The sequence below is a fragment of the Bos indicus genome, chromosome 1 (genome assembly GCF_029378745.1).
Source record: "Bos indicus isolate NIAB-ARS_2022 breed Sahiwal x Tharparkar chromosome 1, NIAB-ARS_B.indTharparkar_mat_pri_1.0, whole genome shotgun sequence".
Classification (NCBI taxonomy): Eukaryota; Metazoa; Chordata; class Mammalia; order Artiodactyla; family Bovidae; genus Bos; species Bos indicus.
The window spans coordinates 53,155,578-53,182,116 of record NC_091760.1 but is presented as its reverse complement, the minus strand read 5'-3'; the positions used below and the strand labels follow the sequence as shown (position 1 = coordinate 53,182,116).

Here is a 26,539-nt window from a genome sequence, read left to right as displayed (position 1 = left end):
AAAGCTAAATGGAACACAGGAGTCAAATGAATGAGCCTTATCTAAGACCCTGGGGGACTCTGCTGAAGTTAGAAAGCAACTACTCTGAACTTACGAAGACAGATCAAGTTAGCCTGACTGTGTGGATATTTCAAAAATCTAACTGTAAACTAGACTTTTCTTCCCTGTAATTACATTTATATAGTGCAAAGAAACGAATTTTATGGACATACATAGTCTGAGATTTCTTTTTTTTTCTTATAAAAGATAATACTTATAATTCCAGCAAATGAGGGCTACCCAGATATGCCTGAAAAATGTAAAATGTAGCGGTCACTGTGCTTTGGTGCCGGTTTCTTCCCTTCCTGTTTACATTGGCCAGGCTTCAATTCCTTATCAGGTATTTGAAGCTGATAAGGTCTCCTTAAATTGACTGGAGCTGCTGTTAAGATTCATTTATGCAAAAAGTAAACGTGAGAACCCCCTGGAAACATAAAACAATATTAAGTAGTAATCATCCCCATCAATATTATTACAATTAGAAACCTCTAGCTTAAGCATGAACTTATGACACTGTAACTTGGTGGAAAGAAAACACAGTGGCAGAGGGAGGTCACCTTGGTTTTTCTGAAAATTTTACCTTGAATTCTAGCCTATAAGGCAATCTTTTTTTTTTTTTAAATGATTTGCAAGTTTAAGAAGTGGTTCAGCAATTTGGAATTTTAAAAGCATGGGGGAAATGCTTATAAATTATAAGCTTAGCATTTAAACCTCAGATGTGACTACTAAACCCCTGAAAATTTCTAATATTTTAGGGGAGAAAATTCACAGTCAATTGTACTCAGGATAGTGTAAGTAAAGGATAGTGAACTTTAAGTCATCTAACAGAGTCAGAAGCAGCTAACAGCTGCATATGTAGCCTCAGTGGAATCAATACTTCATTTATAGGCATCTGTTACAAACTTCTAACGTCTGTCTAACCTTTGCCCAGGATAGCCTACACATGCTACACTGTCCTGATTACGGTTTCCTTTTTCTGTCCTCATAATAATCTCCAAGATGAAGTTTTAACAAGGAATGACGTGGACACATATCACATAGTCACCACCTGAACAATAAAATGGAGGGGATGTTATAAAAATAAACAACAAAAAGTCACTTTAAATTACTGGTTAATTCCCAGGGCTCAATCTGATTCCTTTTTGTCTGGCTATGTAAAATGAATTTGCACTCTATGCTAAAAGATATGCAATTTTCAGTGCCTATTCGCCAAAGTTTCATTCCATACACATTAATAATAAATATAATTAAATATCAAAGATAATAAATATTTCCAACTAAACCCTTTTGATGCCTAGAAGATTAAAAATTAATTTACATTTCTGCCCTCCAAATGGCAGAAATTTAGGGCTTCAGAATATGGTATTTTCACATATCACAGTTATCACAGTAATAAAATCATCAAAGTGTTAGAGGGGAAATGAAATGTACAGTTCATGTATTACTCTGCCTTCTCATTTATTTCACCCCTAAACAAACATATTCTACAATAGAGAACAAATGTGGAGAGTGAATCCTATGAGGTTAAAGGGTCTGTCCTACCAGAAACCACGCATTAGTGGCAGGTCTGGGATTAGGAATCAGATCCCCTAATTCTTACTTACTCGCTCTTTTACCACCCTGCACATGTTGTGATACCTCCTTTTAGATGAGGTAGGGTTTTCACTGTTTTAAAATTAAAATATTTAGAACAGCATCATTTCAAGAAAAGAGTAATATTGTCTTAAATGCCTCTTTCAGATTCCTCTGATAGTGCATCAGTGCCTTACATTTATCAAATCTGTGCAGAACATATTTTTAAAATACACAAGTGTGAATGTATATCAATTTAGGGATGTAGGATTTAATACTGAGAGTGGCACAACAATTCACATGTTGTTTGCCAGCAAAGTGCAGAAATGATACTCTATAGAGGCTGTGAATGTGAAATAATAAGTCAGAAAGGAGACATATTGCTGGCATTTTCTCTAAAAGCAAAATGACATAAAAGCAGACATGCAGTTCATGTGAACTGTGCCAACCAAACAACGAAAGTTCACGTTAATGATGAACTCAAATTTGAATATTTTTGACAAATATATTTAAAAATGAGTGTTTTTTTAATAAAACGTGTATAAAATACACACGTTTAGGCCACGTGTGTATTTTAATTTTTTCTCTTTCAACAAAGGAATGAGAGTATATTCCTTGATTCCTTTGGGAATCAAGAGACATGGACTTGTTCATCAAGTTCCCCTTTGTAGCCATAAGTAAATAAACCAAAGGGGTAAATCAAAAAGATCATCATGAAAATCTCTCCTAATTTTCAAATGAAGTGACTCCTCATGACACGTTGGAAAAATGTTCAGCTTTTTAAAAATATCTAAATGGAAAAGAGTATCAGTGGGAAGAATGGACGTATGGCTTTTTACCCACCGCAAAATCTTCATTTACCTGTAGTTCAATACTTAGGAGGAATTATATAAAGTCACAAATATGACTGTGGGAAATTTGAAATAAAATCTGCACTTCTAACATTTACCAGTCAATATGGGGCTTTTCTTTGGCTACCAAAAGCCTCAGGGACATTCCCTTTGATCACAGTCAAGAGGAACTGGGCAGTGGGTTGGGGAGGAAGGCCGGGTCAGGAATCACTTCTGCAGGGCTCCCACCTCCAGGAGAGCCCTGCGCTGCTCCATTGGACTTCCCAAGAGCATCCTCTTGCAATGTGAGCTGCAATACTGAATATTTCCAGTTTTGAAACCTCTAATTTGGGACTTCCCTGGTGGCCCAGTGGTTAAGAATCTGCCTTGCAATACAAGGGACACAGGTTCAATCCCTGGTTGGGGAACTAAGATCCCACATGCCACGGAGCAACTAAACCCGCACAGCACCACATGCCACAACTAAAAACCCAAGGCAGCAAAGTTAAAAACAAAAAAACCCCTCTAATTTCTGGTTATTGTGGTTAAAAATCCCCCTTTCACAAATTAAACTCCACAGCCTGACCATTAGTAAGATAAAAATTTTGTCACTTTTGAATTGGTTCATAGTGCTTTTCAGATCTAATATATCCTACTTTTCTATCTATTCATTCAATTAATTTTTAAGAGTTTGATATTGAAACTCCAACTGAGTCTTAATTTATCTACTTAAAAAATAATTGTTAATACCTAATGGAACTGTATGTAATTTTGTTTTGTTTTTTCCAAGTCTCTGGTAAAAGTGTTATCATATTTTAATAATTTAAAAAACTTAAAAAAGCAAAAAAACTATCAATTTTGATTTGAAAATTAAAAATAACTCAAAATTAAAAAATAACAGGTCTAATGCTGTTGCTTAATTCTGTATAAATTGGTGTCTTTTTAAATCTACAAAAACTATGCCATTTCCAGCATAGTCTACCTGAAACGATACAATGAATGTTGCTTCCTTTACCTTCTGTAGGGTGAATGGCATCCAAGAAGAGTTGCTTGCTTGACCATTTATCCCCACTTCCTAAAAGCAGTAACAGAAAAGGAAAATGAACCTCTACTCCTAGTACAGACACATACACTATAAAAATAAGACAATCCACAAAACCACCTCAATAAAAAAGCGTTATAACACAAATGAAACACAATTTTACTTCAACTATTTAACTCTCAAAACCATATTTGCCAACTAATTAGGCCATATCAGAAATGCATTAAAAGTAAACAAATTTGCATTTTATAAAAACATTGTTGGATAATTTCTATGACTTTAATCGAGATTAACCTCGAGATTGGTTAAAAGATAAAGATAAAAGCTGACATTTTACCTAGAGAGAGTTCTCCACTGAAAGCAGAGAATAAATACCAACATATAAAACAAAACTAAGAGGCTGAAATGCAGGTGAAAATAAAACCCAATAAGTAAAAGGTCACACACAGGAACACTCAGGCATGTATGTCTACACACGGAAGACAGCTGCATTTAAAGCCTCATTCCATAAACACAAAGGACTCCACATCTGGCCATGCAAGTAGGATGCAAATGGGCATCGGATGAGCAGGCTCATGGCAGTCACAACACTGACATGCAGGAGATGCTCGAGAAAGACTGACTTCCAGGACACGTGGCTGTACTGAACCAGACGGGGAAATTTATCTTCTGTGTGAGAGAACAGAGGCCTGAACTGTAGAGAGGGAAATCTTTAGATGAGCCCTGAAGAGGTTCAAGGGCCCATCCAGATCATGACAATGACACCGATGCTCAGAGTAAAGGGAGGGTAGAGTGCGTATGTCTCTCATGCCCTCTGGAAATAATGGTTATGTGACTGAAGGAGGTGGGAAGAGCCTGACAAGCTAAGTATATAGACAGAAAAAGAGAGAGAAAGACAGGTTACGACGTAGGAGTGGAATCCCCCTTGACAAGGATCCTCAAGTGTCAGAGAAAGTATAGAAATTGTGGGACTTTCATATGAATATGAAACTGGGAAGATTTCAGGAAGCAGGAAATGTGGTCCTGCTTTGACGGCTGCCAAACATGAGAAAAACGAGAACAGGCAAATGAAAATAAGTAGAGAAGAGCTCATGAAGACTAAATTTAAAAATGTACCAAATACAAATAAAAAAAAGCAGTTTTAGGATTCATATGGAACTCTGAAACTAGAGACAAATAAGGGATTTGAGTACAGAAGTGGAAAAGATCCCTCTTTGCAATTAGCTGCAGAGTCTAGAAATAATGAATGTGCCTGCGTCAGAGCTGATGACATTGAAGCAAGCAGAGGGGAGGTAAAGGCGAAGACGGTGCAGTGAAGCGTCACTCAAAGATGAATCCACAATGGAGGTGGCTGGGAAGTCTTAATGGAGCATGGAAGGCACCAATACCTTTTTCCGGAACATTAGGCTTCTCCTTTTTGTGCTTATATTTGCTGACAATTTTGTGGAATAAGTTCTTTTTCTGAGACTGGAAAGGACCTACAGACAATATTAATATAAATATATTTAAAATTTACAATGCTTCATAAAAAAAAACTCCGTGTTTCTAAACAATTACACCCTCCCCCAACTTGTAGAATAAGCAAACTGATTCACAGGAAATGTCATCTTGCATCTTTTCTCATCCAACTCGTGCTTAGCTCCCTTCCCTAGATTTACTGAAAAACCAGTGAGATTTTCCTTAGAAATATATCTGACAGAAGTCTCCATTAGGGCTGGGACGCCCTCAGCAGAAACTGCAGATGTAGTGGCTACAGCAGACCACAGCCAGTAACGGCAGTACAGAGGTAGTCTGTAATCAACAGAAGATTTTACTTTAGATTCCTAAATATCACGAAGGCAAGGATGACATGGACATTTTGTTTCTCCTAAGTAACTGCTCTTCACAAGGACAGAACTTTGAGGATGACTTTCAGGTTGGCCTGATAGCATTAGATAGCTTTCCATCCTATTCTGAGGATATTCTAGGAAGAAAAGATTGATTTAAAAATAGAAAAATACTTGTCAAGACCTTTTTGTGGAGGGTGGCAGGGGGAGGGGAGTAGGGAATGGGCAGAAGTCTCAAGCTGCATCTTAGTTTGCTCAGATAAAGAAAAGAGACTTGGGGTTTTTCAGTCACCATCAGAAATGGCAACAACAGCACTGACCTCCCCAAAGCAGGTTGCTTTCTACACTTTGAGGATATTCCTATGTGAAACTGACAATCATCTTACATAACTTCTGTTTCCTCATGTGTAAATGGGGATAATAATAGTGCCTAACTCACAGGGTTGAAGTGAGGATTTTAAAAATTAGAAGCTCTCTAAGCTGCTCCTGCTGCATCTACCCACCTACCAGGATCTGCACCCACGTGCCCTGTCTTCCTGCCAGAGGCAACTATCTGTGCTCCTGTCTAAAGTATACCATCAAATGGTTTTCATGTTCCCAAATATTTGCAGCCGTCATCAATTTGAGGACATTTTCACCACCTCAAAAATAAACCTCATATCCTTTTAGCTACTATACTCCTCCCTACATCTATAGTCTCTGTATCCCAAACTGCCCTGTCTAGAACCTCCACTACAATGTTGAATAGAAATGGTGAGAGTGGACATCCTTGTCTTATTCCCTATCTTAGGGGGAAAGCACTCAATCTTTCACCATTAAGCATAATGCTGGTTGCAAAGTTGTTTTTTTTATGTCTTTTATCAGATTTTTAAGTTCCCTTCTGAGTTTGTTGGCTGTTATCATGAAAAAGATGCTGAATTTTGTCAAATGTTCTTTCGACATCTACTGAGATGATCCTGTGGATTTTTCTTTGTCCTTGTCCTACTGCTATGGTATATTACAGCAACTGGATTTTTGGATGTTAAACCAGCCTTGCATTCCTGGGGTAAAACACCAGTTGATTACAGTATATAATTCTTACATGGATTCAGTCTGTTAGCATTTTGTTAAGGATTTCTGTGCCTACATGTGTTAGAGAGAGTGGTCTGCAGTTTTGGATTTTCTTGTCTGTGTGATATGTTTGTCGAGTTTTGACATGAAGGTAATACTGGCTTCTTAGAATGAGTTGTGAAGTGTTCCCTCCTCTTTTAATGTTATGAGCAAGCTTATGAAAAACTGGTATTAATTATTTAAACATTTGGAAGAATTCAGTAGTAAAGCCATCTGGGTCTGGTACTTTTTTGCTTACTAAGTTCAATCTTCATACTAGTTATAGGTCTATTTACATTGTCTATTTCTTAAGTCAGTTTCAGTAGTTTGTGTTTTTCCAGTAACTGCCCATTTCATGGAGGTGGTCTAACTTATCAGCATACAATTATTCATAGTATTCCTTTTCAATCCTTTCCATTTTTGTGAGGTTGGTAATAATGATTCCTATTTCACTTCTGAATTTGTTTTCTTTCTTTCTTGGTAAGTCTAGTTAAATGTTTATCAAGTTTGTTTTTCTTTTCAAAGAATTAGCTTTTGGTTTTAATGACTTTTCTCCATTATTTTCCTCAGCTAAGTTCAGTTCAGTCGCTCAGTCGTGTCCGACTCTTTGCAACCCCATGAATCGCAGCACGCCAGGCCTCCCTGTCCATCACCAACTCCCGGAGTTCACTCAGACTCAAGTCCATCGAATCAGTGATGCCATCCAGCCATCTCATCCTCTGTCGTCCCCTTCTCCTCCCGCCCCCAATCCCTCCCAGCATCAGAGTCTTTTCCAATGAGTCAACTCTTTGCATGAGGTGGCCAAAGTACCGGAGTTTCAGCTTTAGCATCATTCCTTCCAAAGAAATCCCAGGACTGATCTCCTTCAGAATGGACTGGTTGGATCTCCTTGCAGTCCAAGAGACTCTCAAGAGTCTTCTCCAACACCATAGTTCAAAAGCATCAATTCTTCGGTGCTCAGCTTTCTTCACAGTCCAACTCTCACATCCATACATGACTATTTTCCTATTCTTTATTTAATTAATTTCATTTCATTAATCCCCTCTCTAATCTTTATTATTTCCTTTCTTTTACTTTTTTAGGTTTAGTTTGTTCTGCTAACAGTGTCTCAAGAAAGGTTAGGTTATTGATTTGGTATCTTTCTTCTATTTTAATATATGAATTTATACCTATAAACTTCCTTATAAGTTATGCTTTAGCTGTACCTATAAATTTCAGCATGCTATACTTTCATTTTGCTCATCTCAAAGTATTTTCATATTTCCCTACTGATTTCTTCTTTGACTCACTGGTTATTTAGAGTGTGTTGTTTAATTTCCACTTACTTTTGAGTTTTCTGAATTTTCTCCTGTGGTTAATTTTTACTTTCATTCCACTGTGGTCAGAAAACATAATTTTAATCATTTCAGTCCTTTTTGTTAAATGTTCCAGCATACTGTGTGTTCTGGAGACTGTCCCATGTGTACCTGAGAAGAGTGTATATGATGCTGTTGTTGCGTGGAGCATTCTATATATGTCTGTTAGGTCTAGCTGTTATACAGTGTTCAAGTCTTCTCCTTTGTTAATCTTTGACCTAGTTCTATCAAACCTATTCTTTTTCCATATTACTGCTCACCTTCTGAAATATTATTGTTTAGGCTTATTTACTGTCTGGTACTCCCAGACAGTATATGTAACCTCCATGGCAGCAGGGTTCTTTGTTTTCATTCAGATACATTCTACATGCCTAGAATGGTGCTTAACACATGAATGATTTTCAACAATATTGTTGCATGAATAAAGCTCTTAAAACACTGGATGGCATAAATAAAGAGTTCAAGAAATGACAGTTGTTGCTATTATTACTGATAACATAAAGGTTTACAAGTGATTTTTGAGGACTATACCAAGTCATCCTTCTAAATAACCAATAACAAATATTCTGAATTGGGTGGTAGTGGTTTGAAATGGAAACAGAAAACACTTCTTATTTGTTTTTTGGGGTTGGAGGGAAGTGAATGAAAAGGGAAAGAAAATAAATTTAACAGATACAAAGACAGTATATCATGTGGATGATATACACTAATACTATAGAGGTTCCTTATAGCCCATTTGCCATCATTCATATGTATTTTATACAATCCAGGAAGCTGTAAGGCTGGTGCACATGAATGACAGATGCATGGGCAATCATGGAAAACAGAAGCAGAAGAAAGCAGAAAGCAGAGAAACAATTCTGAGACTTCTCTGGATCATAAGGATCCTAGTGATTTACCAAGGGAAGATAATCTAATGATAACAAGGCACTGGCTCACAGGGAGAATGCTTTTGTTCATCACTGTGAACGAGGACAATGGGATCAGGAAATGGCTCACAGAAACAAACTGGTTTGATGTATGGAATGGGTTAAGAAAGAAGAAAAGAATACGTATTTTCAGACCCAACCATACTCGGAGAAACCTAAAAAGTATAATTTAAGGACAAAACTTAATATAGAGCTTGTCAATTTTAACATAAAAAGAGAACATCCAGGGAGGTTTAGTACCCAGAAGAGCTTCCGTAAAGTTATATTTTTAAACAGCCTTGCTGCTAGCCATCCCGAACTATAAAACAAATCTAAGCAAACGACAAGTTCAAATAACTTGAAGGAGTTTGATATGAGGATAAGATACAAGGATATTCACTGAAAAGCAGTAACTTTAGTCAAGAAGTGAACGATTTGACTCCTGTCCACCAGTATGGTATACATGTTTGATATTTTGTTCAAGGAAAATAAAGTCAAAATTTGTAATAAACAGCACATATACTACTATTTTTCCTTAATTATAATTAACATAGAAATGTCCAAGGAGGGAAAAGAAGGTAGGAAGTCAAAAACAGAGAAAAGAAGTTGAGAAGGAATCTTCCAGAAAGCAAACAGATGGCAACTGTCTTTCCATGAACCACCATCTCAAGTTTCCATGCCATCTCATTCTCCCATCTTCCTACGAAACCTCTTGAAAGACTGTTGGTACCAGTTTGCACTTCCTTATGACAGAAATCACCATTGCTGGCATACAAACTAGCTTAGGACTTCACCAACATTTTTGGGCAGGATGGCCTGTATTTTGAAGATATCGATTTTTTTTGCATCCCAACTTCACAGCTGGGTAAAAAATAGCAAAGACAAACTGTAATCTGGGACGGTCGGAGGCGTGCCACAGAGACACGGATAACAACGTTTTCAAAACATTAATGTTGTTCATGGTTTGCTGAAAAATGGACATGTTTTAGCTAAGAAGTATAGTGACACAGAGCCCTTTTAGTATTAGTATGGTATGAAAATTTTTCAAGGTCAGCAGGTGAGTTGAATTAAGAGAAGCTTGGTTTGGAGAACTGCAGTAGGAAACAAGTGTTAGGCGTAACTTGAATGGTGGTGCCAATGTCCAGCTTCTATAGTTTCATGTTTTTAAGCTATAAGAAGAGCAGAGGTTTTATCCTAAGACTAGGCTGTCATTTCGGTAATGAACACGTAAGTAATGAAGGGCCAATGAAACAGTAAATTCCTTTGTAATAATTTATAGCAAAGTGGCTGCTGAACATATGAATCTGTGGGCTGGAATAAGTTTAAGTAAATGAACCACAATCAAGTTAGGATTCATTGAGGAGGAGCCACCTTATTGGGCTAGACATGCATGTCTTGTTAAAAAACTCAGGATTATATTAGGCATACCTTTTATACCTGTAAATGTGTTGTCACCATGCTTAAGAAAATGTCTAGGGACAGTGAAGACTCTCAAATAGCTACAGGGCAAGAAACAGAGTTCTGCCCAACCTGGAAGCAATCACTTCCTGACGGGAAAGGGATGGCCTGATTTTCATCACATCTCAGCTCTTAAACATTATTAATATAGTCAGGTAAGCTCAATCCCAAACAGGGGATTCTGTCCTCAGTCTTTAACATTGTAAACCTGCTTCTTTTATTTCCATTGTGATTTTCAAAAATTTCAAATTCTTTAACCGTGGAAATTTGAATCTTGCAGAGTAAGCGTAAATTGGAAAAACATGAGAAAGATGAACAGTATGTTTGTTAATAGGCTAAAAAACAATGTGAAAAGATAAAAGAGATAAGGAAGGAGAAATTGAGTCAAGGGTCAAGCTTGGGCATAATTTAAACACTCCAAATTGAGCTCAATTAACTTTTTCTTCATGACCCTACTTGCTTGAAAATTACTATTTTACAGAGCACTCTGACTTCTGATACTTTTTTAAAAAGTGCTTCACACATTAACAGTATACTTAAAATAATTTGTCAAAACAAATCTCTTAAGTTACAATTAAATTTAGATTTATAATTCAAAGCTTTCATTTGAATATATACAAGTAACTGTGTGAGATAAACCAGAAAACACGATAGAAATGGGCTACTGCAGCTGACCTGCATTATGAATGAGAGATAACTTCCTGGATAATCTTAGAAGCAAAGGGAGAGTCTATGCCTAAATCATCTATATACTAAGCCTACTATAATGTAGCCTGGACCTTGTTAGAGGAAGGTAGACCCATTATATACACTTAAGGAACAGGGCAGAGACAGTAGAGGGGATGATGGAAAAGGGAAAGATTACTTGGAAATACAGATACAAATAAGATGACCACTGGAAAAATACAAGTATAAACCCAACTAGGTCCTATGATCTTGAGGTATATAACTATATAAATGCATACATAAATATTTCTTCTAGAAATTACATTTCATAAAAATTCTATACATTTTATATAAACTGGAGTAGCTTAAAAAAAAAAAAGAAATACCTAGTATAAGGCAGGGAAAAATACAATAATAAATGTTGAATAACAAATACAGGAGAAAATAAAATACAGACAAATGTTGTTGGAGAAAAAATGAGGTTTCCTATGAAAACATGCTCCTTTACTAAAGAATTACTGATCTCACTCACAATGTTTGCTTTGAACAATTCATTATGCAAAAATGCAAAGGGTCTAGACTCTAAGAAAACAATCTCCTCTATCCTCTAAAGATCAGGCAATTACAGCACAGCTGGTATGATAATTTCATTAATAACTTGTAGGATAGTACACGGGCACTGCTAATGCCAAATTATAATCAAATACAAATACTACTTCTTTAGTTTGCTAAATAGAGAATATATTATTTAATTTCTGTTTTATTTTAATTGCATTTTGCTCCACAAGTTGGAATGAGCAAAATCTAAGGTCTTGACAGCCTTCCTATTTATGCAATTACTGGTACACTGTGTAAGAACCAGGGACTTTGTGGCTTGAGAGGCATAACAGAAGAGTTAAGATGATATTGTATGAAGTATAATCCAAAGCTCCAAAAAAGCTATTTCACATCGAAAGAAATACTGTTAATCTCAGCTGGGAGAGGAAAAACATGTAACAGACAACCAAGACCCAAGAGAAGGTCTCATGAAAATAGATCCTAACTTCAGGGTTTTATAGCTTTACAAAAATAAATCTATTGTTACAGTCCCTGATAGATAATTCAGCCAACTTCAGAGCTCTAAAATGAATGTCTCCAACTGCAAGGAGTGGAGGAGGAGCATATGTCCTGCACATCAATCAATTAAGTTCCATTTTATTAGTTTGTCATGTATTTATCAGCAACTTTAAAAATCCAAGAATTATGGGGGCTCATGATACCTGGCATCTTTGGGCTCATGGACTGCTTTGCCTATTCCTAAGTATCTCCAGGGCACAAGGACTGTCATTTCACTCAGTAATCCATTACGGTGCTCAGCTACCTACCTGTCAACAGGCTGCTTTATTTCTTTCCTACCTATCTTGGAAAATCTCAGAACAACGTTATTTTATTTTCTCAGATGAGCAAACTTGGTGATGCAATATTTCTTTTTCAGTTCTTTATTCACCAGACTTGTTTTTATTAACCACAGCAGAAAACTGAGCTAATTCTAAAATCACTTTTACATTCCTTCCCACCTTTTATCACAAAGGGGGGATTTTCTTCACCTTTTCAGATTCACCCTGAGATACAGGTCTCCTTGTTGTTTCAGTTTCAGTGTAAAGTGGGTGTTTTAGATCTAGACAGAGAAAGGTTTAGGTTTCTTCATAGATATAATTTTTCCCTAGATATATACATTATGGACTCCCCCAAATCTGTGAAATTATATATAGTCATTACTATTTATCTTTGATCATTATCCATGATCGCTAGATTTTGGCAAGATTTTTGCAAAGATATATATCATTTTCTATCTACCCATTCATCTATGCATTCAGCTAAATACACACAAAAAGGGAAGTATTTTGATTTGCCATACAGCAAGCAACAGGTTGCCTCTTTTACAGGGTAATTATGAGAACTCTGCCATCAAATCCTGCTCAGAATTTGATCCTGGGAACAACAAACCCCCACACTAGTTCTTCATCTCTCATTCACTACCTCTAGAGGAGAGCTATCAAATGAAGTTTTCCACCTCTGTGTGGAAAAATAAAGGTATACTTACTTGCCTACCAACTTCCAGACCCAAAGTAAACTCAGAAGAGAAGTTCTGCATGGGGAGCAATACTGTGGCTTTGTGTAGGACAGTTCTTCATTGTACTTGAATGTCCTGCGCTGGTTAGGATGTTTAGAACTCTAGCCTCTGCCATACTAATGTGCCAGGGGTTGTGACCACTGAAAATGCACACCCCACTCTTTAAAACCCCTCTAATGAACCGTAGTGTTGCCCCTCATGAGTGCTGAGACTCCCCAAATCCCCAGGCCACGCTGACAATTTAAAAAACTTCCTTGATATACACAGAGGAGAATCTGATATTCTTGAAAAAGAATATGTACATAGCACTTCTCTAAATTTAATAAAACCAATAAAAATTATATTGCCAAAGTATTACGGGGAGTTTTCTCTTCATTTGGTTCAATTGACAGTTAAGAATGGAATCTCCTGACTAGGTGAATGGAAGGATTTCACTGCCCCAGAGTCCAACCTGTTGCAGACACACAGAGAAACAGATGAACTGGGTTTAGCCAACTGTTCCTGCTCAAGAAAAGCTCAACATTCTCAGTCTGAATTCTGGACACAAGAAGGTCGAAGACCGTGTATAATTAAGACCTGAATATGGGCAAATGTATAGGTTGAGATGCCCAAGGACAAAGGTTGAAGAGACTTAGGAAGAAGACAAGAGAGAAAAGAGTAAGGCAGGAACCAAGATAACCCTGGAAAGCAACTGAAATTCCAACTCGCTACTGCTTCAACTGCAAAGGGAGCCGCAGACGGTCAGAAGAAGCTTCAGTTAGAGTCTGACCATGATGCAGGAAGGCACAGCACACATCTAACCTTTGCTGGTTTTAGTCGGTTCTGCGGACATATTTCCAGTCTTTTTCTTTTTCCTTGGGACAGGTACACATTTCCGGTCAAATGTAACAGGACTATACTGAGGGAGGCTGTTGAATTTCTTTTCAAATTCTTCATCCAGCTTTGTTGAGCTAATGAAAGAGGGGAGGGGAGAGACTCAATCAGCACATGATGTAAATATTTAAAAAGAAAACAATCTAAGATATATTTTAAGATATTCCATTTGAAAATGGGGTTCCTTAAGAATTAGGACATCGCTAAATTCTGTGCAAGGACATACAATATCTTTTTAGAAATGCTTGAGATTATACCAACACAGTTTTCTTAATAAACTCACGTGACAGGTTATGTTATTACCTTAGAAAGTAGAAACATTATATAAAATAGCAGGGTATTATTGAAGTGGAGAATTTGCTGTTTTTTCCATTGGCACAGGAATTTTTTATTAAGTTCAATACAAAGCATATTCCATCCAAGTTTTTCATTCTAAAGATTCTCATGTATAGGCAAGTTTATTTATAGAAATTAGTAATTTATATTGATAACTTCGTAAATTAATTAAAAAAAAATTACTGACTAGTTTGTGTGCATGCTAAGTTGCTCAGTCGTGTCTGACCCTATAGACCATAGCCTGTTAGGCTCTTCTGTCCATGGGATTCTCCAGGCAAGAATATTAGAGTGGGTTGCCGTGCCCTCCTCCAGGGAATCTTTCTGAACCAGGGATAGAACCCTCATCTCTTATTGTCATCTGCATTGGCAAGTGAGGTCTTTATCACTAGTGCCATGCAGGAAGCCCAGTGACTAGTTTAGGACTTGATTAAAACACACATTTATCTGGAGAGTCCTGTGGACTGAGGAGCCTGGTGGGCTACAGTCCATGGGGTCACAAAGAGTTGAACACGACTGAGCAACTAACACACAAAGAAGATATAAACAAATATTCTGAAGATTAGAAAAAAATTCTGGACAGTTGACCAGGATGAAGACAAAACATTCAAAGAGAAAAGTAAAGCCAGTTTTCCAAGTACACACCAGCAGAGAAGCAACATGACTTTAACGCAAACCACAAATGACTCCAGAAATGCCACCAGCAAAGTTGGGAAATCCTTGGACTGCTGCTGACTGTCTCTACGTAGCCCCACAGCAATGGCAGTGTGCCTGCTGGAAGTGAGGCTGGTTGCTGGCTTTCGTTTATAGTGAGATTTATTAGCTAAGATGCAACCCAAACAGATGGGAGAAGCTGCAGGGGAACTGTTGTGCTTGGGAGATGGAAAATGGAAGGCATACTGGGAAGAGGGCAGCTTGGAGTACTCACTTGGCAGAAGTTAACACGTTAGGCTGCTACCTGAGAAATGTACTTGAGGTGTGTTCACCTAAGACTCTTTTCTCAGTCTTGGAGGAATGTACAAGAATGGGGAGCACAAATAGGACAGTCAGATGATCATCAGAAAGGCCCCCCTGAAAAAGGCCATTACTAAGTTCTAACAAAGCAGTTAAAGGTGATGGCTTGTGGGTGATGTTCCTCCCTTAGTAAAATTTTCTTTTCTCATTTGAGTTAATAAATTATAGTACTGGAAAATCAGATAATATCTGATACTAATCAGTTGCTGTCAGAAAGCTATCTATAAGACGTGAATTTTTTAGATACTCTGGATAACCAAAAGAGAAATATGAAAATGTAAGCTGTAACTCCTTAGGTCCCTTGGGACTTTCCCCTGCCTTTTTTCACCTAGAATAATTACCTATGTTTTTCTTAAAGAAGTCTATAAAAGTAGAACTGCCAATACAGAGTGAATTTTCCTTGGCCACAGGTAACTAAACAGCACATTTTCTGTGATAAAAAGGTTTAAAATACTCATTTAGAAATCTCAGAGAAGATTGACAGATGTGGCATTTTTCACTGCTCATGAACTATGTTGGCATGTGCCAAATAAAGCAAGCCCAGACAATCTGATTCTGACAGGCCAATATTTAAAGAAGGGAGAGGGGGAAAGACCAGAGTTGTACCACTGATTTAGCCTGCAGAAAATCACACCCCCAGTTAAACACATGTGGCTTCCTAAGAAACGATTAAAACAAAAACACCCCAATCTCTTTTCAGGAACAGATTTGCAAAAGACTGTTTCACTTTTCTTGTTCCTCAGAGAAGACTGGTAAAAACATTCAGGAGTTTCTAATAGAAGCACCAGAGAACTTTCTGCTGGGGAGCCTTCAGGCCTGCATTATTTATTCCCTTGGGCTTTCACACTGGCTGCCATAAGACCTATACCTCTCTCAGTGTGTAGACCTACAGGACAGTGGTAATTCCAGAAGATGGAGAGCACTGGCTCTAATGCTCAATTGTCACTTTTTAAGAAAATCCCGCAAATACTTCTGTGCTTGACAATGACAAATGTGAGGCTTTTCATGTCACTGTTTAAGCATAATGTCGGCAAAATAATCTGAACTTTGGACTTTAAAAAATATTAGAACAAAATATATAGTTATAAATATATCATCTCAATATAAATAATACTGAGGAATCATCCTCATGAGAAATACTTTCCACCCTCCCACTGTGTAATGAGGGCCTTAAGATTAACCAGACCTGAAAGCATTGCAATGTCCAGTTGACAAAGTACATTATCCCACAAAAAGAAATGCAAATATTTATGGATAAAACAAATGTAATACTCCTAATGCATAAAATCTGCATACCTTTAACATACTTATGGAAAATACATTAAAATGTACTCATTTCTATTCACTGTATTCTTTTCAAATTCGGCTAATGAGAAAGCCAAAGGATAGTACGACTGAATATACAGATGCTTTCTTTTTTCACCAATATAAAGTATTGCATTGCCTATCAAAATGCTTTATGTTAAGCTTAGTATTAGGAGTCTGTCTTATATAATAAAAAAGAAAAGAATTCTTAATTATTTTACCTCAGTGTATGCTCCTTCTTGATACTGCATTTTAATACATAATTAATTGCTGAAATTTCTCTGTATTGAAAGAATATGCAATCTAATATTTTTACCTTAGAGCATTAGAACATGGTTTAAACAAAACAAGATTAGAGGTGGGAACATAATTTTATGCACATTCTCAGCTGCCATTATTTTATAAATATGTACATAACCTTTATAAATATTATATGAAGTACATAGAGTATATAAAATTAGCAAAGTATAAACATGTGATATTCATCATAAACTTCAGATTAGAACTATATCTTGGTGATATGAAAGGATTTACAATGTCACACCACTAATAATACAAGGTGGACTTCAACTGAAACTCAGGCCTAAGTCTACAATCTACACATTTTGTACCATAATTAAAACATGAAAGACACTATTACTCACACACCATGCTAACAGCAGGAATCACAAGATGATCTGTATTTCTTCATGAGTTTACTAAGACCACAGTAAGTACTGACTGAATACTCAAAGAATAAGCTGTCAGTGATTTGTTTACCTTGAAAACTTAATACTACTGCACGTGTGGTCTGTGCTGCACGGCTGACTGTGCCCACAGGCACTTACCCAAGGACAGAGTCTTCCTTTGGCTTTGTCTTCTTGAACTTCTTGCTTCCACTGGTCCCACTCTGGCTGAATGTCCAGCTTTCTTCATTCCAACACCCCTCGTGATCAGACGAGTTTCCTTTTCCTGAGCTTCGTTTCCCTAAGGAAATTCAAAAGAGTGTGGTTGGCATATTGGGGTGGAAAGGAAATCATCTTAATTGCTTCATAAGTGACCTCTTGACCCCTTAGGCACTATTTGCATGATGCTATTTAACTATTTCAGAGAACTCAGGACCACCTTCAATAACAGAATGTGTAAAAAGTAACTTACAGACTGAGATCCACAGTCTCATAACTCAACAGGTGCTACTTGATGCATGAGAAAAACTACTATTTACTTTTCCATTACAGAATCAGCCTGAGGTGTGGGAGCCCTTTACTGCTGCACATTATTAATTCTAATTTCCCCAACACTTAGTGGAATGACCTCCCTGGAGCAATATGTACCCTTAAGGATCTCCATTCAGGATTTGTGAGACTTATTTTCATACACATCTATGGTTGGAATTTAGTTTGGCAAGAGGTAGTCCCCCAGTCAGATACTATATTTTAAAATAGATAAATGTACATGAAACCCTCTATGAAATAAAGGTATACACATTAACTAGTTTCTGGAACTGTTATGTATTAAAGAGCTATTCACTTCAATTACAGTTCTGATTATCTAGCAGGGAGGGCTAGATACATTTCTTGTTTCTAGAGTCTACAGGTCAAGAGTCTGTCAACCATACCTGCGTGATTCTGAAAAGTATTTCCATCAGTTAAAAACCAGACTAAGAGCTCTACACATGCAATACTGATCCTTCAAAACAAAAAGTCAGCTGACACCAGTGAAAAGGAAAAAGACTGGAGTAACTTAGAACACTTACATTCTGAGAATTATGTCTAAAATGAATAGAAACGTTCCTCTGTGGTGCTAAAACATATGGTAAAATGACAAATGTATATATTCTATAAACCACAAAGACTCATACAAGTCTAAGATACTATTTTGATACTAATGTTCTTTACTGTAGTCTTAATTGCTTCTCAATACCTCTAAAGGAGGAATTCTGCTAGGTTTTCATGTTCTTTCCAGATTTTGAGAAGTCGCTTACCTCTGTCAACATTAGCTCGCAGAGAGGTGAGCATGCCCTCAGACACCAGGGTTTTATAAAGAGCACCTTTGCAAGACCTCTCCGATTTCCGGGAGCCACAAGTCTCTATCTTTCTGTGACAGTCACTGTCCTCAGGCTTGGCCTGTCCTGACAGGGTGGGTGGTAGCGCATCCTCCGTGGGGGTCAATGGTTCTGCTTTTATACCCTCTGGCACCTCACCAGAAATGTTCTTGCTGGCAGAAATGCTGATAAAATCTGGAGGTCTTGACTCTTTGGTGGGGTCTGAGGATTTCTCCTTTGACATTTTCTTCTCTCTAGATTTCACTTTTTTCTTTGGTGGCTTGGCATCCAAAATACTCCCCTTTCCACTGGAGGATGGGCGGACCTTCTTGCGAGGGGTATCTCCAAGCTTCTCGATGCCCCAGTCTCCCTTGGCCACAGCCTCAATGGTGTACATGACACTCTCGATATCTGACTCCGAGGACTGCCTCTTCTTGCAGGCCTTCTTGGGTGTGGATTTATCATTTCCGTGTCGATCCATTTTGTTTTTCTTCTTTTTCTTTTTTAGCTTCTCTGGTTTGCTTAGTGCTGTGGGATCCTCGATGATCATGATTCCATGAGGATGGCATATGTGGTCCTTTCTACTGGGAACATCGCTTATTATTATCTTGCTACTGGCAGAGTAGGAAAAATCAGGGAAGTGACCACATTTTTGATCTTCCTCTAATTCTTCCTTTTTAATTTCTTTGGGAGCTTCCATTTTTATACCTATTATATCATCCATTCGCAGCTCCTCAAAATTTCTTATTTCCTTAGAATCTCTTACATTTTCCTTAGCTGATTTTTCAAATTCTGCTTCTTTCTGTAACCTGGCTTCATCCGTTTTCTCCATTTTTGTGTCTCTTTCTTCCTTTCCCTTCTCCAATTCTTTAATTCTTCCACCATCTAATTCTTTTGCTCTTATTAGCTTTGATTCTTCCATTTTCACCCCCTCTGATGCCAGGCACATCTAAACAGTTAAACACAATGAGAACAAAACACATTATTGCATACCTGAAATTACCTTAAACTTTTAAATTGCATCCTTAAAAAAAAATTCAAAACAAACTTCAAACTTTACAATAACAAGTCCACTTCTGAAAAACTAACATTCAAATTAATAAAAGTTTCATAATATATTCATTCAGCTCTGGAGGAACACACACTCAAATTGTCATCTTCCAGTTTCTGATGAAGCTTTTCATATGAAAATGAGATTTGGGAGAAGGAGGGGGGAAGCCAGTTTGTAAGACCTGGGCTTGAGTCCCAATTTTGCTCCTTGCTAACTCTGTATCTACAATGAGTCATTTCAGCCCTCAGTCCTCTGCTGCCTTTGTGAGATAAAAATGATGATGATAGTTATCTCAGAGGATCCTGTGAGGTGTAAGTGAGATGATGCGTGCATGGCAGTGCTTAGTAAATCATCCCCAAACTCTATTCAGATATTTACCTTTTCTTTTTTTCTTGGGGAAACATGAGGGAAATAGCAACAATTTCTACCTAATCACTTGAAATTAGAAATTATAAGATGAAAGCTCTGAAACATAAGTAGTAGGTTGCTTTCTTTAAAAAACTTGTTAGCAAACTTGATCTGATCCGAACTTACATGACTGTAAATTCTGACCAGAACTATAATGAAAATGCTTTGCATTGCTAATTTATCTCAGCGTGACTATACATATTTTGGCTATCAAATCTCCATGAATTTGAATATATACTGGAGGAATGAATGGCATACTGTAAGATACATATACTATATCACTTTCCCTAAAATATGAAAATTTTTGAGTATCAAAACAGATCTGGCAGCAATTTGGTTAGTTTTTAAACTCCCCAAATTTCACATATAGGACATTAAAGGAGACTGTTGCCATCTTCCTCTGCAGCAGCTCTAGGTACTTTGAAACTGCAATCTGAAGCTATTTTCAAAAAAGGAAATTATAGTTCATTGTAAAATTCATCTTCAATACCTAGGTTTTCACTCAGAAACACTCCCTGTAAGGTGCCCAGGTGCCAGACCCACTAAAGGTATAAGGATCAGTAATGCCCATCCCACGCTGTCCTGATAGCCTCCACCCCAGCCCCCCAGCACCTCTGAGGAATTCATCACAGTGACAAGGCTGATGAGACCAATGGCAGCACAGGAATTCTTAGCCATTACTCATTTTATCTACTTTGCACTGACTGTCAATTTAGAGGAAAAAGACTATTAGGGCATGCTGAGCCCCCAACATTAAGTACATGAGTAGGAAACTGAACTGTTTTAAAAGAAAAATCACCATTTTATGGAATGGCAAGTTGCCAGAGATTGTTAACAGCTATAAAGATTTCATTTTTTAAAGTATCCATTTTAAAATGGATAATACATTGAATTAAACATCAGATACTATTTCACCTCATTATTTCCCTTAGTAATTTCAGGGCATCTCAAATCCTTCCATAAGAATTATAGTATGATTAATTAATCTGGGAAGAAACTGGTGAAAGGCTGGGGGAAGGCAGGCAGTGTGAGGTTTCTTTAAAGAAATGAAGGTGACGAGAGTACCCAGTCCTTTAGGATCATTCACAGGAAACATCTGAAATACTACAAATTTACAACAGAGCTGTCTTTTTCAGGAGATCAGTTAACTTTTAGGCCTCAGCAAACAGTTATGAAGACTGAGAAGTTCCCTTTATTAAACCCAACCAGAAAAAAAAAAAAAAAAATCAAAGCAAAATGTAATTCTGAAATACTGATACATTCATCTTCCCTGTGTGCTTTACTCTCAGGGGAGATCTGCTGTTTTTGTCTTAATTTTGAAATAATTTTTATTTTCCTTTCTCAAATATACTAGTCCTTCATGAATCTTACTGTCCCAAATGGGGAGAGACACTATGCTAGTTCTGGCAAGAAGGCTAGAAAGGCATCATCAAGGTAAATTTTATAGTTTCCAAGCACTATCACTCTGGTGGCCTTTAATAAGTCATTTCAGGGACCTTTGCCACACAGGCCTTGATTTTCACAGTGGTGAACCAATGGTTTGCATTTGCACAGGTTCATCTTAGCAAACCCAATAACACTTTGCAAACTCTATTCTCAGCTTCAATATATTTCAGAATGATGCTCCTCATCACCCCTGATAGGATTCTATAGCTAGGAATGAAATGGAACAAATGCAGACATTCACTCTGGGGACATATTCCAGGAAATAGCATAATATTTCTTGGGAAGGTAATTACACTGAGCGTAGTCAAGCTTTCCTTCCTTGTTTCAGGCTCTTAAAAGTTCTTTCATAAATAGAGCATGCTAATTTTAAATTACAAGGAAAACAATTATATGGCTGGAAGTTAAATTATAACAATAAAACAAATAACTACAAATCACAAATCTCACTAACCAAAACCCAAAACACACAGAAATCAGACTCTCAGAGTTGAGTGTTGCTCTAGACTTATCTAATTATCTAATGTTATCTAATTTAACATTCTTCCTAGTATAGAAATTCATTTTAATAAAATACTAAAATACTTTGGCCACCTCATGCGAAGAGTTGACTCATTGGAAAAGACTCTGATGCTGGGAGGGATTGGGGGCAGGAGTAGAAGGGGATGACAGAGGATGAGATGGCTGGATGGCATCACTGACTCGATGGACGTGAGTCTCAGTGAACTCTGGGAGTTGGTGATGGACAGGGAGGCCAAAAATCTAAGGTAACCCTATTAGTCCTGGTTGTTCCCTGAAGCCACTTAAATCAATTCACTCATTCTCTTATGTGACAGACTTCCAAATTCTAGAAGACAGACTTTATGCTCCTATGAGTCTCTCCCCCGGGCAAACTGCTCATAATATGTAAAGGCTTCCTGGCCTTTTAAAAGTTGGGTCCCTTTTATCTAGATGCAGTATGGTCATCCTGAACTGAGAATGGACTTGATTGAAATAAAGTGGGTTCCTGTGCGAGCACTGTACTTGCCCAAGGCCACACAGTGAGCCTCGGAGCTTATACTTAAATCCATATGAGGATATAAAGGCTGAGAAATGGCAACAGTACATCCTCCAGTGAGTTGTTATGAGGCAAAAATAAATGAATGTGTGCAAATAAAACTCGCAAATGACGGTAAGTCTGGAAAACACTCATTTTTCTTAGATTAAGTTCCTAGCTATCCTGTAATACTCCAGGTGAAAAGTGAAACTATTTGTCAGTTGATATCAACCTTAATCTTTTAATGGGGACCAAAGATGAACTTGCCCCACTGTTTTTTTTTTTTAATTTTAAAAAACAGGTCAAATTTCTGGCTTGGATTAGGTTTGTAGTCAATTAAAATTCTGGACTACCCACATGCTATGCTGGGGAGCTTGGTCTCTGCCATTCAATATGTTTATATTTTTTGTACCTAGATGTAAGATTTTTCACTTTTCCTTACAAAGTACATCCTTTCAAAATCTGAATTAAATTACCTTCCAGTTTGGTCTTATACACATATTTGATAAAGTTGCTTTTTGTGTTTTGGTCCAAATCTTTGGTAATAATGTTGAGTAGGACATGGCCAAAGACACAGCCTTCTGACAAACCTTTAGAGCCCTTCCAATCAGATTGATTTTGAACATTAGTAAACTTTAGCAACCTAAGAATGTTTAATAATCCACTCTAAATTCCTCCCATTCTGCTTACAAGAACATCGTTTAAGATGACCTGTCAGAAGTTTTGCTGAAATCTGGACTCAGTATGCCAACAGCATTCTCTCAGCCTATTTATAAGCTTAGGAAATAGAAAATGAGGGTGGCTTGTGCAGTAGTCAGGGACTAAGTACACAAACAGAAACAACGGAAGGCATATCTAGCCAAGGGAATTTATGGCTTGGAATGAATTGATTACACAAGTTATGAAGAACTGGAAAACCCGAACAGGAGGTGGTGAGGTAACCCAGGGATCAGCCACAGCAGGGAGCCATGGCAGGACAAATGGGGGAAGGAGTGCTATGAAGCCAGGAGCTAGGTCCTTGGTGGAAGATGGACCCATGGTGGGCCAAGCTCCTGGGCGCTGGATACATGAAAGAGATGTTGTCTTTGCTTACCCCTATCCCTTCTCACCCCTTCCTGCACAATCCCAGATTCTTTCTTCCTCCCATCCCGCAATTTTTCTGCCAGAGTCTCCCACTGGCTGAATCCAGGTGGAAATCAGGGGACACGGGTAACCAGGAAAGGGGAGTCTGGGGCCACTTGAGATATAAGCCAGCATACAGGACACAGAGATCCTGGGGACACACATTAGACAGTAACTGTGGGGGTGGAGCGGGGAGACTTCCAATAATCCCCAGTTTTCATCTTCTTTTTTATGAGTTCAAATATGATTAGAAGTGATTTTCAAAAGTTTCTAGGAAATAGCAGTCTATATTTTCACATGACATCAACAGAACCCGGGAACAGCTATGGATTTAGTACCTCTTAGAAGATGTAAAAGAGTTGGACATGCCTTAGTGACTCAACAACAAACAAAAAACCAAAGAACATGCCATCACTCCTGCTGCTACTGCTGCTGAGTCACTTCAGTCATGTTCGACTCTGTGTGACCCCATAGACGACAGCCCACCAGGCTCCCCCGTCCCTGGGATTCTCCAGGCAAGAACACTGGAGTGGGTTGCCATTTCCTTCTCCAATGCATGCAAATGAAAAGTGAAAGTGAAGTCGCTCAGTCGTGTCCGACCCTCAGTGACCCCATGGACTGCAGCCTTCCAGGCTCCTCCATCCATGGGATTTTCCAGGCAAGAGTACTGGAGTGGGGTGCCATTGCCTTCTCCGGCCATCACTCCTAGATGTGAGCAAATTCTGTTACTGAGAGGCAGTTTCAAAAGGCAGGGATTCTAGAGCCAGACTGTCCATGACCAAGGATTGGCTCTGCCACCAATTAGTTCCTTTTTTCTAAACCTTTTTGTGCCTCAATTTCCCAATCTCTAGAATGTGGATATTAATACAGTGCTTGCCTTAGGAATATTGAGGGGTTCAGCAAATTGCACATGTATAGCACTTAAGTTGGTATCCAGCACTGAGCAAGAATAATGCACTGTGACAACCACCCCTTTGGGGGCTAATGCCATGTAGGATAAATGCTGGCTATTATTTAGTAGTAATATTCGTACTGGTATCATTAATAGAACATCATGGCCCTCGCAGATCAACTGCTCCAATTTTTCATTCTAGGGCTGAACGACTCTATACCATGGGGAAAACCATATCCAACAACATTAGATTCAGGAAGATCTTAAATCAATTATCTTTCAAGAAGCATCTCTTACTAAAGATACAATCAAGCTCAGTTCCCCTTTTGGGTACAAGCATCGTTTAGTGACATCTACTTTTGGGTGTATATGTAACACTTCAGTGGGACTCAGGAAAGTGCAAACCAACGACATTATATACACGTATGCAAGGATGCACACATAGTGGACACAGAAGAACATAAATCAATGTGAACTCAAGTGAATAAAACTGCACAGGATTAATGTCTGTTATTAATTAGCTCATCTGCCCTTAGTAGAGGGTTGGTTGTTAATCAGGACTTGAAACAGAACATGCCTTAGTAAATGACGATTTATTCTTCTATTATTATTTTAAATAGAACAATAACCTTCTTTAAAAGTGAGAATGGAAAATCATCTGTAGGACACCTGCTGGATGGCACTCCCACAGCTGTACTCAAAGAAGTTAAAATGTTAATGTTTTAAATCAAATGCTGGGCATAAATATTTGATATCTACTGTCTATTCCCTCAGGTATTATTCTATTTTTAATAACTGTAACTCGGAGTGGGGGGCACAAAATATATCCTGTTCACCTTTGTATTCTCCTCCAAGAATATCCTAGTAGCTTTCAAAATGAAGGCATTCAAAAGATAATTGTGTTGGATTGAACGGTTCATTAGTTCCGAGGTAAATGATGAATCTAAAATGTATTCTGATTAATACCAGGAAAGAGTTACGAGTCTATAAAAAACAATGCTAATTATGACCATGCTGTGGCTTGGCCCAGACCACAATCATACTGTCCTTAGTTATGGTTCCCAGGAGCACCCGTGAAAATCACTCACCAATATTTTAATTTTACCTCTGACAACTGGAAACACACTGAGATTTATTACTATTTCATGTAGTCAGAGTGGCCTGATAGTGATGTGCTAGAATAAATGGAACTCACTCCCCCCAACAAACAAAAATCATCATGCTGAAACCTAGATCCTTTGAATGTACATGCTGGACAGACACATAAAAAACTATCCTTTTCAAAAATGATTGCAGAGAAAAAAATAAAGATATTGAAATCTTTATAAAGATAAAATGGAGGGTTTTTTTTTTTTTTTGTATTCCTGAGTTCAGAGAGGCTGTCATTTTCAATTCACGTAAGACCACACCTTAGGCTCGGGGTTTGTTATTGGGGAGTTGCTTTAAAGGCATAACAAATCTGTGCTACAACAAACGTTTATCTCCTCAAATCAAAGACGTTTCAAAATGCATTCCTTTCAACAAATGTTAAGATAGATTCATTTATTAAAGTGTCCTGCTTTAAAAGACTGAGTGAAATAACCAGTGAAAAATAATTAATCATGTGCACTAGATAAGAAGTAATACCATAGAAGAAGATGCCCTGAACTAGTACAAAGAAATGGGTATGTAGTTCCAAAATATACCATATTATTTCAGTCTTAATTATATTTTGTCTTTCATTGTCTGTTATCAAGGAGCCAGCTCAATTAAAAACAAGGCAGTGTGAAAACAGACCCACTGACACTAATCAAGAAGTTTCAATTTCAAAATTTCCGCTTTTTAGTACAAAACAAATGTTTTGCAGCCAAGGTATGTTTACAGTGATTTTGTACTGGCTTATTATTTGCCAAAACAGTGTAGACATAACCCCAGGATGACGTTCAGCAGTGTTCTTCCAAGATGTGCATCTCTCCCATAATTACATAGGATCAGGATGTTTTTGCCATAAAAATATACTGGCTGATGGTTTCACAGAATAAAGAATAGCATCACTGCTAAGAAAATTCAATTTTCTTTATTATAAAAGATAACTGGTCACACAACAGTGGTCTAAGTGTCTCTCAACACTAAAATCTGTGCATCTTAAATAGCTTACTATT

The 26,539-nt window shown here is 37.7% G+C and overlaps 1 protein-coding gene across 17 annotated transcripts in view; it reads right to left on the bottom strand.

Annotated features, from left to right (window-relative positions):
- Positions 1-26,539, bottom strand: part of BBX (BBX high mobility group box domain containing) — a 297,925-nt gene that overhangs the window by 17,244 nt on the left and 254,142 nt on the right. For 14 of the 17 annotated variants that reach the window (XM_019975203.2, XM_019975120.2, XM_070787339.1 and 11 more), the window contains 5 exons: positions 18,387-19,395; positions 17,251-17,389; positions 13,700-13,848; positions 4,872-4,961; positions 3,457-3,516 (listed from right to left, as the gene is read on the bottom strand). In XM_019975203.2, the coding sequence (XP_019830762.2) occupies positions 3,457-3,516; positions 4,872-4,961; positions 13,700-13,848; positions 17,251-17,389; positions 18,387-19,395 (1,447 nt within the window). The remainder of the gene's footprint in view (positions 1-3,456; positions 3,517-4,871; positions 4,962-13,699; positions 13,849-17,250; positions 17,390-18,386; positions 19,396-26,539) is intronic. The other 3 variants (XM_019975460.2, XM_070787367.1, XM_070787357.1) reach the window with 2 other exon arrangements.